At 51.2% G+C, this 15,659-nt stretch overlaps 2 protein-coding genes across 4 annotated transcripts; both read left to right on the forward strand.

Annotated features, from left to right (window-relative positions):
* Positions 1-266: 266 nt before the first annotated feature.
* Positions 267-3,361, forward strand: LOC145508866 (bone marrow stromal antigen 2-like). 3 transcript variants are annotated; one of them, XM_081496481.1, is made up of 7 exons: positions 267-362; positions 472-588; positions 721-989; positions 1,922-1,976; positions 2,230-2,290; positions 2,544-2,662; positions 3,052-3,361. In XM_081496481.1, the coding sequence occupies exons 3-6, from the start codon at positions 726-728 to the stop codon at positions 2,641-2,643; spliced, it is 480 nt and encodes a 159-aa protein (XP_081352607.1). In that variant the 5' UTR covers positions 267-362; positions 472-588; positions 721-725; the 3' UTR covers positions 2,644-2,662; positions 3,052-3,361. The 3 variants fall into 3 exon arrangements, with proteins under 3 accessions (XP_081352607.1, XP_081352608.1, XP_081352606.1); XM_081496482.1 differs by lacking the exons at positions 267-362; positions 472-588 and having other exon boundaries at positions 614-989; positions 2,961-3,361; XM_081496480.1 differs by lacking the exons at positions 267-362; positions 472-588 and having other exon boundaries at positions 614-989.
* On the forward strand, positions 3,209-12,414 carry CCDC194 (coiled-coil domain containing 194). Its single transcript, XM_081496478.1, has 4 exons — positions 3,209-7,484; positions 8,901-8,997; positions 9,386-9,518; positions 9,966-12,414. The coding sequence occupies exons 1-4, from the start codon at positions 7,155-7,157 to the stop codon at positions 10,114-10,116; spliced, it is 711 nt and encodes a 236-aa protein (XP_081352604.1). The 5' UTR covers positions 3,209-7,154; the 3' UTR covers positions 10,117-12,414.
* Positions 12,415-15,659: the final 3,245 nt, after the last annotated feature.

Raw genomic sequence — 15,659 nt, forward strand, 5'->3', positions numbered from 1 at the left:
AGTTACGCGGATACATCCAGCTCTTGTACCCCTCCCAACATACGTGGTCCCTCCTCTGACTCCCTCCATGGCTCCCCATGGTCCCCCCAGCAGGATCAGGGATGCTACGTGAACCCCGGCTAGGTCACCCGGAGACCCCTGAATTCAAAACCCAGTCTCTTCTATCAGACCTTGCTCCCAGTCGCCACTCACCTCTCAGCCTTCATTTCCCCCATCTCAGCTGGGGACTTGCCGCCCATAAAACGCCCTCTGCCTCTTGCGTTTGTGGGACAGACGAACACAAAGCTGGCATGCACTAGGTGCTCAGTAAGCGCAATTGTCACCCTCAGAAACATGTAGGAGAAGGGCAAGGACTTGACATGGTGGGTCCCACGGAGCCCCACTCACCTCTCACAGCATCTCACTGACCAGCATCCAACCCAGAAAGCCCAAGGCCAGAGTTTGGCAAAAGCAACCCACCGTTTTTTGCAGGAAAGCGAAAAAGGAAACCAAAACGGAAACCTAAACCGAAAGCCCGGCTGTCAGCTGCCTGTACAGGCTCCATTCAAGTGTCTCCAAGTCAGAGGATCCTCCGGGAGCTCGTCATTGGTCAGCGCCGCTATTATGCTAATCAGGGGGCGGTCCTAGCCCATAGAGGTTCCAGCGACCCCCTATAACTCTTGTTGGAACTTCCTAAGGGGAGTTCCCTTATTGCACCCACTTTTTATCACTACTGCCCAGTACCCATGGCAGACGACTTGGAGGAACCCATGCTGACTCGCCGCAAGCTCCCCCTGTGGCAGGGGCTCCTGCTGCTCGTGGTGGTGGTGGGTCTGCTTGGGCCCCTGATCTACTTCGCTGTCAAGGCCAACAGCAAGGGCTGCTTGGATGGCCTCCGAGCACAGAAGGAGTGTCAGGAGCTCAACCAACACCTGCAGCGCCAGCTAAACCAAGCCCAGGAAGTCTTACAGGAGAAGGAAGCCGAAGCTGCCACCCGCGAGCGCACTATGGTAAGCCACCGCACCCCCTAGACAGGCCCGGGTACTTGGGAGGCTTTCCCATAGTCTTTGTGGAGATCCAGACGGACCTTGAGACTGCCCCCTGGATGTCTCCACCAGGCTTTGGGGACCTCTAACTCTCCCTGGAGTGCTGGTGTGGGGAGCCTTCAAACTCCCATTATGGGTGTCAGTATCCCTGTAGGGTATGAAGGATCTCTAAACTCTGGCGCTTGAATGGGGGGACCTAGAAACTCCCCTTGGGCCAACCTTGGAGAGCAGAAATCCCCTCTAGGGGCTGGGAAGAGGACCTCCCCAGCTCCTTCCACTGCATCCTGAGAGCCTCTGAAATTTTCACTTATGTTCAAACATGGAGGACCTTGAAACCTTCGGGGACCTCTTACCTAGGCTCTGAAATCTTCCCCTACCGGCACCCTGCACCATTTTCTGGTTTTTGGAGGGCCTCTTAGTGTTCTTTAGAGACTTCCCTAGTGATCCAGTGACTAAGACTTTGTACTCCCAATGCAGGGGACATGGGTTTGATCCCTGGTCATGGAACTAGATTATTTGCAGCAGTTAAAGATCCAGCATGTTGCAACTAATACCCAGCCCAACCAAATAAATGTTTTTTTCAAATAAATATTAAAAAAACAAATTTTGGGCAATATCCCAGTGGATCTGGAAACTTCTTCTAGGGTATAGGAAACCTCCAAATTCTCTTGGGGGGAGGGCCTCAAAACTCCCACTTTGAGGATCACACTCCTATTGGTGGCCCGGGGAGGGTGGGAGGTTGTGTCCTTTCTTCAAGGTGGAGACCGAGGTGCAGGGGGAGGGTTGGAGGGGAATTGAAGGGGGTGTGGATCTGAGCGCCTCTGATCCCAGGGCTTAGGGAGGGGTCCAGCACCCAGGCACAGGAGTCCAGGTTCTGACCCTCCCCTCTGACCCAGGTGACCCTGAGGGAGTCTCTGAACAAGGAGCAGGCCCAGGTGGCAAAGTTTCAGGGTGAGAAAAACACAGCCCAGGGTTCCGCGGTGGGGGTTGGTGGGGGTCAGTTGTTGAAAAGAAGTAGGGAGGGAGGGTCCCAGAGCTGGGATCGGGAGACAGGGAAGGGTGGAGCTGGGGAGAAGGGGGGCTCCAGGTTTCCCAGCAGGGACTCGATGAGGGTCTGAAGAGTCATGTCCTGAGTTGGGGTCAGGTGAGTGGGTGTGGTCACCGTGTCCACCTGCCCCTAATTCTGTACCCCACCCCCAACCAGGAGAGCTGAAGATATTAAAGCAAAATCTGGAGGACGCGTCGGCCGAGGTGGAGCGACTAAGGTCTGAGAGGACCCCCTCGGGACACGCCCCTTTCACTCGACTCCCGACCTGGGCTCGGGAAAAAAACCTCGATGCTCAGGCGACAAAGTTTAAGTCCCAGCCTCGTCCCATCTGTCACACAGCCATGGGGGGGCCGCTGCTCACTCTCCTCCCCAGAGATTTGGCGGGGAGGAGTGCAGATTCTTAGAGGAGAAGCCTAGAGCGGCTAGAGCCGGCCCTGCAGCTGCCTGAGTGGCCCTCATCTCTACTCCAGAAGACAGAGTGAGACCTCCTCCAGAAACAGCGCGTCCAGTTGCTCCAGCTTCCTATTCGTAGTGATGGCGGTCTTGGTCCTCAACGCTCTGCTGACATGAGATCCCAGAAAGCCGGCCGGTAAGGAAGGGGCAGCTCTCGGGAGAAGAAAGGTCGGAGGGGCCGGCAGTTGGGCTGGGTCAGGGTCTGGGGAGGTGGCCTGTCTGTGGGGCGGAGGACTGGACACGGAGATCTTGGAAAGGGAGGGAGCACTCAGTGAGTAGGGAGGTCCTGTGGGGGCGGGGCTTGGGGCGGGGCCTGTGTTCTGTCCGCCTCTGAGCCCGTATTTTGTTTTTTGTTTGATTTTTAAAAATTTTTTATTTATTTTAATTTTTGCTTTTTGGTCACGCTGCATTACATGCGGAATCTTAATTCCCAGACCAAGGATCGAACGCTCAACCCCTGCATTGGAAGTGCAAAGGCTTTAACAGCCAGGGAAGTACCTGAGTCCCTATTTTGATGTTTTTTAGGCCACAACCTGGACTGGTCTGGCTCCCTCTCTGCTTCCCTGTGTGAGGCTTCTTGACATGGCAACACGGTTGTGGGGGGTGGCGGGATGGGGTAACCTAAGGGGTCCAAGATGGGCCAGCTCTGGAGGGGTGTCTTGTGTGGAGAAGTAGGGGAGTTGGCCCAAGTCTGCCCTAGAGTTGGGGAGGGCTCAGGGTTGAGGGGTGGGGCACCTGCTTCTTGCTGACACAGTTTCTAGAAAGTCACTGTCTTCTGGCATCATTTGGCTCCTAAAAGTAAACACCCATTTGGGGGAAAAAATTGTACTCTCAAGCTTTTGGTGTGTTATCTTGTCACCCCCAAGCACCTGGGGCCTGCCCTGTGGACAAGGGTGGACACCCATTGACATCCAAACTCAGCCTCCGTGCTCCAGAATGTTCCTTGGGATTTCTGGGGTTCTGGCAGGCATCACCCCACTGCCCCTCCCTCAACCCTCTTCTCTGAAAGTGAGAGAGAAAGTCGCTCTGTCATGTCCGACTCCTTGTGACTCCTATAGTCCATGGAATTCTCCAGGCCAGAATACTGGAGTGGGTAGTATTTCCCTTCTCCAGAAGATCTTCCAAACCCAGAGTTCCAAACCAGGTCTCCCGCATTGCAGGCAAATTCTTTTTTACCACCTGAGCCATAAGGGAAGCCCAAGAATACTGGAGTGGGTAGCCTATCCCTTCTCCAGGGGATCTTCCCGACCTAGGAGTTGAACCAGGGTCTCCTGCATCGCAGGTGAATTCTCTACCAACTGAGTTATCAAGGACCTACATCCTCTCAGTGCTCCCTGCCTGCAGTTTTCTGCTCTCATCTCCTGGCTGGATCTTCTTATGACAGTGGTTCCATGAGGAAACTGTGGCTGTGACGAGGAACACTTTGTCCTGATTCCCAATCCCTTCCAGCAGAAAGTGCAGGGCTGGGAGTTAAACCTAGATGTACACAGGACAGACCTGTGTCACATTGCCCCGCCACCTCTGTCCCCAAACTCTTATTTATCCTGCAGTACCCAGCTCTGGGAACCCCTCCCCCAGAAAGCCTCTCTGCTTCTCAAAATTGAAGGTTAGGTACGGGGAGTTCCCTGGTAGCTTAGTAGTTAGGATTCCAGGATTTCACTGCCATGGCCCAGATTCAATCCCTGATTGGAGAACTGAGATCCTGCAAACCACATGGCGCTACCAAAAGAGAAAAAGAAGAAAAAAAAAACTTGGGAAGGGCTCAAAGTTGAAGGCCTCTGTCTGATAGACCATTTAACCCACTTCCCTGACCCTCTCATGGCCCCTATTTCCTTCCTCCCCTGTTATCTTCCTTCCTCCAAGTTCTCCTGGAATGTCAACTATTGTCTCGATAACTTTTTGTGCATAGCACTAGGGGTACGCCCCTTGTGTTTGCCCAGGATTCTGCACTGCCCTCTAGTCCCATGGTCCCCAGCCCAGATGGTCTTAGACTCCCCTTCCACGGCCCCTACTGTCTTCCCGGGTGTCCCCAAACCCCATTCCTGCCACAGGCCCCCCTGACAACAACCCCCATCCCCTAACTTCCTCCTGTTCCGCCCACCCTGACCATTTCTCTATATATTGATGTCAAGTTCCTTCCTGCCTCACAGCCTCGGCCAGTCTCTGCCCTCTGCTCAGAGCACCTGCTCCTCACCCTGAAGTTCTAGAGCAGGGTTTCTCGGCCTCTGAACTCTTACCATCTGGACTGGACCATTCTCTGTGGTGGGGGCTGCCCTGTGCGCTGTAGGATGCTGAATACAATCCTTCGCTACTAGATGCCCGTAGCACCTTACCACCAGGTTGTGACAACAAAATGCCTCTAGACATTACCAAATTTCCCCTGGGGGCACAGATTCAATTCCAGTGAGAATCTCAGCTCTAGAAGGTGAGGCTCAAGTTTCCATCACTTCTGTGCCCCCAGCTCACAGGAGGGCTCAGTAGAAGCTCCCGTGGAGTCCCTTTCCAATGACTGGGGCATTTTACCCCCCCCCATCAGTAGCCCCATCTAACAGATGAGGAAACTGATGTCCAGAGAAGTAACTGGACCTGTTCAGGGTTTCTCAGCCACTCAGGCAGTGGTTGTTGTTCAGCTGTTCAGTTGTGTCTGACTGTTTGTAACCGCATTGACTGCAGCACGCCAGACTTCCCAGTCCTTCACCATCTCTCAGAGTTTGCTCAAACTCATGTCCGTTGAATCGGTGATGCCATCCAACCATCTCATCCTCTGTCACCCCTTTCTCCTCTTGCCCTCAATCTTTCCCAGCATCAGGGCCCTCTGCGTCTAGCAGGTTCTCTTGATTGCCAGCAAGCCCTTCTCACATGACTTCAGTCCTTTCTCACTTCCACCCAACATCCGCCACCCCCACTCCCAGCTTGGGCTACTGGAAAGTCCCGAAACAGCCCTCCTCCTACCCCTACCCTGTGTGTACTCTTTCACAGATGGAGGAGGCAGTTTTGCCTGATATCATGGGTTTGACCTGCTCAATTTCTTCCTCCAAACTCCCACCCAATGGCCAGGTTAGAAATGTCTCTTCTTCCTAAAAATGTCCCTCTTCCCTGGCTGACTGTGACCCAGCCAGGAGTTGGAAACCAGGCCTGAGGGGTGCTGCAGGGCCTGGGGGATGGGGAGGGGTTCCAGCTCCAGCAGGAATCTGGGAGTGATTTGTAGCTGCTCTGTGTCCCTGGCCTGAGACTTGGCCTCTCTGGGCTCTGTTTTCTTCATGTGGAATGGGGGTGGGGGAGTGCTGTCAGGAAGGAACACAGATTCTGGTTCACAGTGTTCACTCAGCTCACATTTACTGCACAGCTACTGTGTGCCAGGCCCACGTGGTGGCGGTGGGAACAAGGCAGGTGAAGGCTTTACTTTTTCGGGGCTCACCCAGTCTGATGCCCCAGTAGCTCAGCGGTAAAGAATCCACCTGCCATACATAAGATGCGGGTTCGATCCCTGGGTTGGGAAGATTCCCTGGAGGAGGGCATGGCAACCCACTCCAGTCTTCTTGCCTGGAGAATCCCATGAACAGAGGAGCCTGGTGGGCTACAGTCCTTGGGGGTCTCAGAGCCAGACACAACACACACACACACACACACACACACACACACACACACACACCAGTCTGATGGGAGAGGCAGTCAAAAATCAAACACACAGAAAATGACAGCAGAGCTGAGAGATCAAAAGGGATCAGAATTAGTGGGGAAGGGAGAGGAAGAGACACACTGGTGGACAGGGAAGTAACTGGTGAGGAAGTTAGTTGGGCAAAGAGGGAGGAAAGGTCGGTCAGGCAACCCTGGGATAGGAATGCGCTGGCCTGAAGAGCACGGAGCAGGGCTGGAGGGGGCAGGAAATGACCTTAAAGACGGGGGCCTCGCAGGGGAAGGAGAAAGGAGAAGCGGGAGGACTGGGAAGTGGGGAAGGATAGAGGAGGAGGAGAAAAAGCGGGGAGTAGGGTGGAGGAAGGGGAAATGGAAATGAAAGAGGGCAGAGAGGGAGGAGGAGGATTTGACTCCGCAAGTCAAGGGAACCGTGTAGACGCGCCTGGATCTGATGCACGCTGTAAGCTCGCCCCCTGGTGGCTTGGTGGAGAACGGGCAGGGAGATGGGATGCATCTACCCTTGGGCCTGCAATCTGGCCCGCACAGCTAGTCACAAAAAAGTGCGGCCTCCCGAGCCAGGCCGACCTCCGTTGTTTCGAGCAGCCGCCCGTCTTCTAGGCTTGAACAGAATGGGGGACAGTATACCCCCAGGCCCTTGCCAAGGGGCCCTGGTGCAAAGGGGGGCTTTGCGCAGATATGCTCAGGTGATTCCTACAGAGCCCTACAGGGCAGGAGCTACTGTCATCCTCAGTTTACAGAGGAGGAAACTGAGGCTTAGAGGGTCACATGGGATGCAGAAACAAGACTGGAACCCGGGATCCCCAGCTCTGTCCTGGGCTCCGGTAGCTTGGGCTGGCCCTTGGCGTGGATCCAGCCCCTCCCAATAAAGTCGAAACCACCGCCGGGAGGGGCGGAACCGTGGGTGTCCCTGGCTCCCCAAGGTGCCAATTAAATGCTCGTGGCCGTCTGGGGCCAGAGCTGTGGACAGCGGCATGGCCGAGCCTGGGCCGGAGCCCGAGCCCGGGCGCGCCTGGCGGGTGTTCGCACTGTGCGGGGCCGCAGTATTCCTGGCCGCGGTTGCTGCCGGAGCAGCCCTTCTGGCCTGGAATCTGGCCTCCTCGGCCTCCCGGAGGCCTCACTGCCCAGAGCTGGCCGTCAACACCACGGCGCCGCCTGGAGACCCCGAACCCGAAGTCGAGGAACTTCGGCGCCGACTGGCAGACGCTGCCCGCCTCGAGGAGGCCCTGACCAAGCGGCTGAAGCAGGCCGAGCGTGTCCGCCGGGAGCTGGAGGAGGCCCTAAGGGCCTGTGAGGGCCGCCAGGTAGGTGGGCAGGCTGGAGGGCTGGGGAATCCCGAAAGTGAGGGGGAGAGGGTGCACACACACAGGCAGGGTTCCCCTTCGGTGCCTTGGTTTCCCCCGTTCTTCAACTGAGGGAGGAAAATGAGAACAGCACAATTCCTTCCAACTCCTCCAGGGCCGATTCACCCTTGTGTCTACCTTCTGACCAAGAAGGTTCCACTAACACAGCTCATTCACTTTGTTGTACAGCAGAAACTAACAACGTTGTAAGGCGATTATAGTCCAATTAAAAAAAATAAAATATGACACAAATGAACTTTAAAAAAATAAAAAGAAGGCTCCACTGTCTTCTGCTATTTGCCCCATCACTGGTGGAGGCTATCCCAGACCCCTGAGCCCACCTGGGGTGGCCCTGTGCTCACCCTCCCCCTAAGTACCCACTCAACAACCACCCCCCAGTCAGTGTCCAGCAGCCCTATTTTGAGAGAGGGACATTCGTGTCACCTGTAATTTGGAAGCTAAAGTTGGCCTCTTGGAGGAGGTACCAGCCAGGTCCTCCCTTCTCTTGCCACCCCCTTCGAACTCTTTTTTAATCCTTTCTTAACTCTTTCTCAGCCCTGGGCTTCACAGAAGAACTATCCTCAAAGTCCCAACCAGTCACATTCACTGAGTAACTACTGCGTACCCCGGTATACTGGGCCCAGCAGAGGTTGGGCAGCATATGAATTCTGGAAAATTCATACCTTTTGAAAATTCATCCCTATGCCTTTCCAGCCTGCCTAAGGGAAGGGCCTGGGGCAGCTGAAGTTAAGAGCAGCCTGCCCTGGATTCAAATTATGGTTCTCCCCCAGCCCCCATGAAAGATTCTAGGGGAGAACCATAATTTGAATCCATATTGGCTTGTGCTGGTCTGAAACCCCAGTCCCAGGAGTCTAGATATAGCTAGGATTGGAACCAGAGCTGGTTGGCAGAACTAAACCTTTCTATATCCAGTTGGCCTAGAGCAGAGGTCAGTGTGCCCAGTCCCTCAGTTGTGTCCGACTCTTTTCGACCCCATGGACTGTAACCCACCAGGCGCCTCTCTCTATGGATGTTTCAGGGAAGAATACTGGAGCGGCTTGCCGTTTCCTCCTCCAGGGGATCTTCCTTACCCAGGGATCAAACTTGTGTGTTCTGAGTCTCCTACACTGCAGGCAGATTCTTTTATCACTGAGCCACCTGGGACGCCCCAGGGGTCAGTGGACCTGAGCAAAGATCTCCTTGCAGGCAGGGACCTTTCACCCCAGACTTCAGAGGCCACTTCTGTGTTTTACAACTACAGGACCCCAAATGACATTCCAAATAAAGCTCAAGGAACACCAGGGTGTTCTCCCCTAGAAAAGGCCGGGCCCATTCACTGTCTCTCCCTTCCCCCCTCATTTCTACTCCACTCCGCAGAGTCGGCTTCAGACCCAACTAATGACACTGAAGACTGAGATGGAAGAGGCCAAGGCACAGGGGACCCAGATGGGGGCTGAGAACGGGGCACTCACAGGTGAGTTGGGGTGCAAAGGGGTGGACATGCTAGAGGTGGGAGGAGCCTAGAAGGTTCCTAGCTAGGCAAAAGACATAGACAGGTGTAAAGGTAAAGCAAAGCAACGTGAAAACATGTGAAAGAAATGCACATAATATGCAAAGGTCAGGCAAATGTCACAGAACAATGCAAACGCAACAAAATATGCACACGCCGTGTAGAGACTCCCCAAAGCCATGTAAACCTCTGAAAAGCTATGCAAGTAACACGTAGAGGTCATGCAAACAGCACACAAATTTAATTCCAATACAACAAACCACATAAACAGTATGCAGACTATAAACTCGGAGTTGGTGTATGCGAAGTAGGAGCCCGGGCTCCATCCTGATCTCGTGCCTTGCGTCCGCAGAAGCCCTGGCGCGCTGGGAGGCTGCGGCCACTAAATCTGCGCAGCAACTGGACGAGGCGCAGCGGCGCGCGCGTATGGCCGAGGCGGAGGGCGAAGCCTGCGCAGCCCGGGAGGCGGCGCTGCGCGAGCACATGTGAGTGAAAGGTGGGAGGGAAGGGTCCAGGAGGAGCGGGGCTGGTCATGTGGGCGGGGCCTTGGGAGAGGATCTAAGTGAAGGTCTCAGCGTGAGAACCTAGCGGCAGGCTACGGGGCGGGAATGCCCACTTTGGGGCTGGCACTCTGGAGGCCTGGGTCCCTGGGGTCGGGCGCATATGGGGGCTCTGAGGGGAGCGGGGAGTGGAGGTGAACGTTGCAATGAAAAGTATCAAGGGAGGGATCGGGGGCCTGGAGGCGGAGCTTCTGGGGGAAAAACTGGGAGTCCCGGAGGAGTGGTCCTGGAAAAGACCAGGGGAGAAGGGATGGGGGATCCTGAAGCCTGGAATCTTTGGGGAGTGGGATACCGGGAAGAGTAGATGAATGCCGGAGGGTCTCTGGGGATGGAGGTCCTGGTGCTGACGGCCCCTCTCCCCACTCCCGCCAGTAAAGCCCTGGAAGCCCAGACGGGCCCCCAGCGCAGAGTTTCACACCCCCGGACGCGCTCCGGGTCCCGACCCCGGCCCAGCCCCCGCTCGCGCTCTCGCCCGGGAACTTCCGGGGGCTGCAGGCGACCTACGCGGCGCGCACGAGGGTGAGTCGGATCTCAGCTGTATGCGGGCTCGAGACCAGAAGGACAGACCCTGGGAGCCCTGCAGGGACACTCCGAGAGGTGACCAAGCTGGATGAGATGCTCAGTCGCTCAGCTTTTGACCCAGCAGCAACCCTGAAACTGTGCTGAAAGAAGACACGACTCTGTCTTTCTGACCATCTAGTACCTATCTACAGACGGGAATATTGCGGTCCATTGGGTCACAGTGAGAGAGTGCAGAGCCGGGACTTAAGTCCCTCTAAGCACAAGGCCAGTGTTGCCCTCATCCCTCGGACATGAGGGCTTAGGGTCCAGCCCTGATCTGGGAGTGACCTGAAGGGGTCGCTCTCCTCTCTGGCCCCCAGTTTACCTTGTCTGTAAAATGAGTGATTGGAATGGTGAGAGCCAGCATATCCTTGACACCACAACCTGACAAAAATGGCACAATAGGAAAACTGCAGACCTCTCTGCCTGTGAGGGTACAAAGCTCCCAAATGAAATTTTAGAAGAGAACCAAGTAATACATTTGAAAGATACAGCATAACAAAGGAACATAGGCCTGAGATGCAAAGATGGTTCAGTATTGGGAAGTCTGTTAATAAAATTTGCCATGCTAACGGATCAAATGAAAAGCATTCTGAAAAGGTCATCTAAATAGCAACGATTTCATGTAAGTGAGATTATACAGTATTTGTCTTTCTCTGACTTCAGTTAACATAACACCTTCTAGAGCCATCCATGTTGTTGCAAATGGCCAGATTTCTTTTTTATGAGACTATTATAAGTAATATTCCATTGTGTGTATACATACATTGTTTATGTGTATATATATATTACATCTTCTTTATCTATTCATCTGTCAGTGGACACTTAGGTTCTAATCTCCAGACTATAATCAGATTTTGCCAACTATTTTGATAATGTCCTCTATAACAAAAGATTATCCTGGCTTACACATCATATTAATCTGGAACATTTCTCAATCTGTCTTTGCCTTTCATGACGTTGGCATTTTTTTAAAGCCCCAGGCCAGTCATTCTGTGGTGTCTGAGTTTGGGTTTTTGTGGTTTCCTCATGATTAACTTGAGGTTGACATTTTTGGCAGGAATACCTCAAAAACAATTCAACTTAATATTATCTTCTGGTGGTATGACTATATATAGAAAACCCAAGAGAATTAACGGAAACTTTCCTATATCCAAAACAACAAGGTAGAGAATCCTTTGGAAGAAAAGAAAGATCCATTTCACATAGTTTTTCATATCCAGGAATAAACTCCTTTCCTTATTACGTAAGAATCTCTTCTAAATTAATTTTTCAAAAAATAATTCAGTAGAAGGACTTCCCTGGTGATCCAATGGCTAAGACTCGGGGCTCCCAATGCAGGGACCCTGGGTTTGATCCCTGGCTGGGGAACTAGATCCCACACACATCAACTAAGAGTTCCTGTGCCACAATGAAGATCCTGCATGCTGTGACGGAGACCTGGTTCAGACAATTAAATAAATTTAAAAAAATAACTCAATAGAAAGCAGGCAAAGAATATGGGCAACCGGTTCATAGAAGCATGCAGAAAAAGATTCCCAGTCTCACTCCTAGAGAAGAAATGCCAACTGAAATGACAACATGGTACCACTTTCTGCCCACTGGTTTGGCAAGGATAAAAACAAAAACAAATTAAAAGTTTGTGAATATACACAGTACTGGTGAAACGGCCTGCTGGTACGACTACTTGGGAGGGCCATTTTCTAGAATCTCTCAAAATTAAAAAAGTGTTTGACCCATCAATTCTTCTTCAAGCAGTTTTCCTGCAGCCATATTTTTTATTAAGAAAATTTTAATCTACAGTCATTTTTTAATTATAGTCTTGGATACTAAGAACCCAGCAGAGTACTTTATTCACTCCACTTTTTTGGCCACACAGCCTGAAGAATCCTATTTCCCTGACCAGGGATTGAACCCAGGCCCTCAGAAGTAAAATTTTGGAGTCCAAACCACTGGACTGCCAGGAAATTCCCAACAACTATATTTAAACACATACAAAATAATGGACTGAATGCAGTGGAGAATCCTGGGTTTGAATATTGGAACAGAAAAACACTGAGTGAGGAAATCAAAGTCTAGAGTTCAGTTCATTGTAATATACTAAGATTAATTTCTTAATTTTGACAAATGAACTATGATATATAAGATGCTAATGATGGAAGAAGCTGTGTGAGGGCTGAATAGGGCTGAAACTCTGTATTATCTCTGCAAATTTTCTGTAAATTTAAAACATTCCAAATAAACAGTTTACTTTTTTAAAGATAAGAGTGGAGGAGAGGAGAAATGAAGACATTATTACCACATTCTTGGTAATTGCAAAAAATTGGAAACAACCTCAGTGTCCACCAACTGGAGTCTGTTTAAATGAGTGCGCATACATCCACATCACAGAATGCTGTTCAGCTGGTTTGTATGGACTGGGGCGGTGGGGGGCGCGGGCGGCGGTTGGGGGATTGTTTTGTTTTGGGCCAAGTTGCCCTACTTGTAGATCTTAGTTCCCCCATCAGGAATTGAACCCGAGCCCTCAGCAGTGAAAGCACAGAGCTCTAACCACTGGACCGCCAGGGAATTCCCACTGTACAACTGTTAAAAAGGCCAAAACTGACCTTCCTGAGACACAGTAATGTAACAAGCAGAAGAGTTATAGTCTGTGTACATCTTTTAAAAATCAAGACTAGGGGAAACTTTTATCCAGATATCTCTGAAGGAAACCCTAGTCACAGCTCCTGGAAAAGGAATCAGGGATCTAGGGATCAGTGCGGGAAGGAAGTCTCATGTTCCTTTGTATTAGTTCAGTTCAGTCGCTCAGTCGTGTCCGACTCTTTGTGACCCTATGGGCTGCAGCACACCAGGCTTCCCTGTCCATCCCCAACTCCCAGAACTTGCTCAAACTCAAGTCCATCGAGTTGGTGATGCCATGCAACCATCTCATCCTCTTTCGTCCCCTTCTTTTTGCCAAGTTCGCTTTTTAAAACTTATGTGCATGTGTTACCTTTAAAATAATTAAAATTCATCTTGAAAAATTTCTTAAGAGGCTGGTGTAAGGAGCCCTTGAAACTCTGATCCCCCCCTCAGGCAGATCTGCTCATAATCTACCACTCCCGACCCCCTTGGAGATGGCTTTAAGGGCCTTTACTGGGAGAGGGCCCACCTAGAGAGAGAATTGGACTCCATTCCTTGCGCCAAAGGAGGAGGTGAGGTTGAGGAGAGGAATGTCTTAACAGCTTTGTTCCGCTACCGACCACCAGGAGTCGCCCCAGTCTTCAGACCTAGTTGTTGCTGGCTGAGGGCCCAGAACTTGTGAGTCTGGAAGGATGGGTCTGAGACACGCTCCCCCTCACCCCACCTTCCGCCTCCGCCCCCTGCTCCCCCCTCCAACTCTGGCGTAAATCCAGAAATGAGCAGGAAACAGCTTCTCCTTCTGGAGTCAGCTAGGTCTTGACACTGGCCTCGCCTTGTCTGCGGCCCCAGGGATTTAAGACCCTTCACTGTGCAGCTGTGGGGTCCAGGGCTGATCCACACAAAGGATTGGACTCAGCGCTGTATACGGAACCTCAAATATTATCATTGTTATTCACTTATTCTGTCTGCTAACTTCACCTTGGTCATAACTGCTAGATCGGTGAAAATCAGCTCCAGGGAAACGGGAAGCCATGGGATGTGTGTGAGCAGAAAGGGAACCATCAGGTCAGACAGAGTTGGGAGAAAAGAGGGAGGTGGGAGGCTGGAAGCTGTGGATCCCCTGGGGAGGCCAAAGGACAGGGAGTGGATGAGAACTGGGGGCAACTGGGAGAGAACAGACCCCAGTCCCAGGCCAGGACTAAGAATCCCCCAGCTTCCCTGCCTCCCAGACCTCATATCTCTCCCACTCCACAGGGCCAGCGCCCCCCACCTGCCCTGCTCTGTTCTGTTTCCCTGTCTCCACCTGTCTAATTACCACTCAAAGTCTCTCTCTCTGTCTCTGAATCTTTTCTCTGTGTCTCCACCTTGTCCCCTCTCTCAGGTCCCTGCCCTGGCCTCCCTGTTAACGGTCACCCTGGGATCCCTCCCTGGCTGCAGAAACAGGAGTCAGGGGCGGGGTGAGGGGTGGGGGTGAGGATGGAAAGGGAAAACCTGGGTGGAGGGCATTGGGGACAGCAGCAACTTGATCTTGTTGGTCCCCAGTCCCAGGTGTTCAACCAGAAGGCCCAAAGAGGACAGACAGGCTCTTCCCCTCCAAAGGGCTCTCTTTGCCTCCTTTGTCAACACCCAAAGTCGCAAACTTAATTTCCTTTGCAATTAACCAAAACTTGAACACGTTGGCAAAAATGTGGAGGGTTTTCTGAACTTTACTGAAATTTTTCTTCACCAGAAGTATCACTTCCTCCCGAACCTTCCTGAAGTTCCATGAGAGTTTTTTAAAAACCTCCTTGAGAACTTCAGTGTTCAGTCTTCAGAGTGACACGGAATTGACTTCCTCATGACAGTTTTCACATTTCTGACCAAACAAATGAAACCAAATGGATTGTTTTTGATTTAGAAAAAAAAAATTAAAATTGGTGTTGGGTTTTATGATGACCCTCCAAGGGAATTCAGAGAGATTTATACACAAAATTTCCTGTGACTATGACAAATGGTTTTCAGGAAAAAAACCAAACTCTCCCATCATTTGATGCATTTGACCTCATGTGAATTCAAGGACTCACCTCCCCCCTCTGGAATTTTCTGGCCAGAAATGCAGGCAGAAAGTGTTCAAAAGAGTCTGTTTTTAGAATTTTAGACACTGCTGGCAGGGGTGTCAACGGAAACAACCTTTTTGGAGGACAAATTGATGACAGCTGTCAAAATATAAAATGTTATTGCTTCAGGACCCAGCGATTTCACTTGTGGAGATTTGATTTCAAATCTTATTTTGTTCATTGAAACAAAAAAATTTAGAAACAGTCTAAGTGCCCATTGATAATTATTATGATAATAAAATATATGTGCTGAAAACCTAAACAGTGGTCAAAGGAATCAGCAATCTCAAAGTCATAATGTTTAGCAAAAAGAAGTTTCATCATTACCATTTCCATTAAAAAAAAAATCCAACTTTTTAAAAAACAAGTTATTGGAAAAAAAAAAAACTTACTGAAAAAGAAACACTACAAATATAAGTTGTGAGATGAAATTGCCAAAAAGAGTGTTGTTTTTGAGCTTGACCCCAAAGACATTTGTGTGTGTATTTCAAACTCTTGTTCTTAAACTGTGACAGTTGCTCAAAATTGTAGCCCATCGGTACTGTCAGTTCTAGAGTGGCTTTTCAGTTTTCTGGGAGTTTATGGTTGCTTTTCTCTTGACAACAGATACCATATTCATACATACTTACGTGCAGCATCTTCAACATAAGATGAAGAATAGCCAGGATCTTAAGTTCATACTAAGACTGTTACACCTCCAGGCATTGTCCCCATGCCTGAGCTCTCAACTGGACCCTTGTCACTCAGGCTCTCCCCCCATCATGCCCGCTTGCCCCCAATGATCCCA

Source organism: Giraffa tippelskirchi, chromosome 6 (genome assembly GCF_054371585.1).
Source record: "Giraffa tippelskirchi isolate mGirTip1 chromosome 6, T2T-mGirTip1v1.2.pri, whole genome shotgun sequence".
In the NCBI taxonomy this organism is placed as follows: domain Eukaryota; kingdom Metazoa; phylum Chordata; class Mammalia; order Artiodactyla; family Giraffidae; genus Giraffa; species Giraffa tippelskirchi.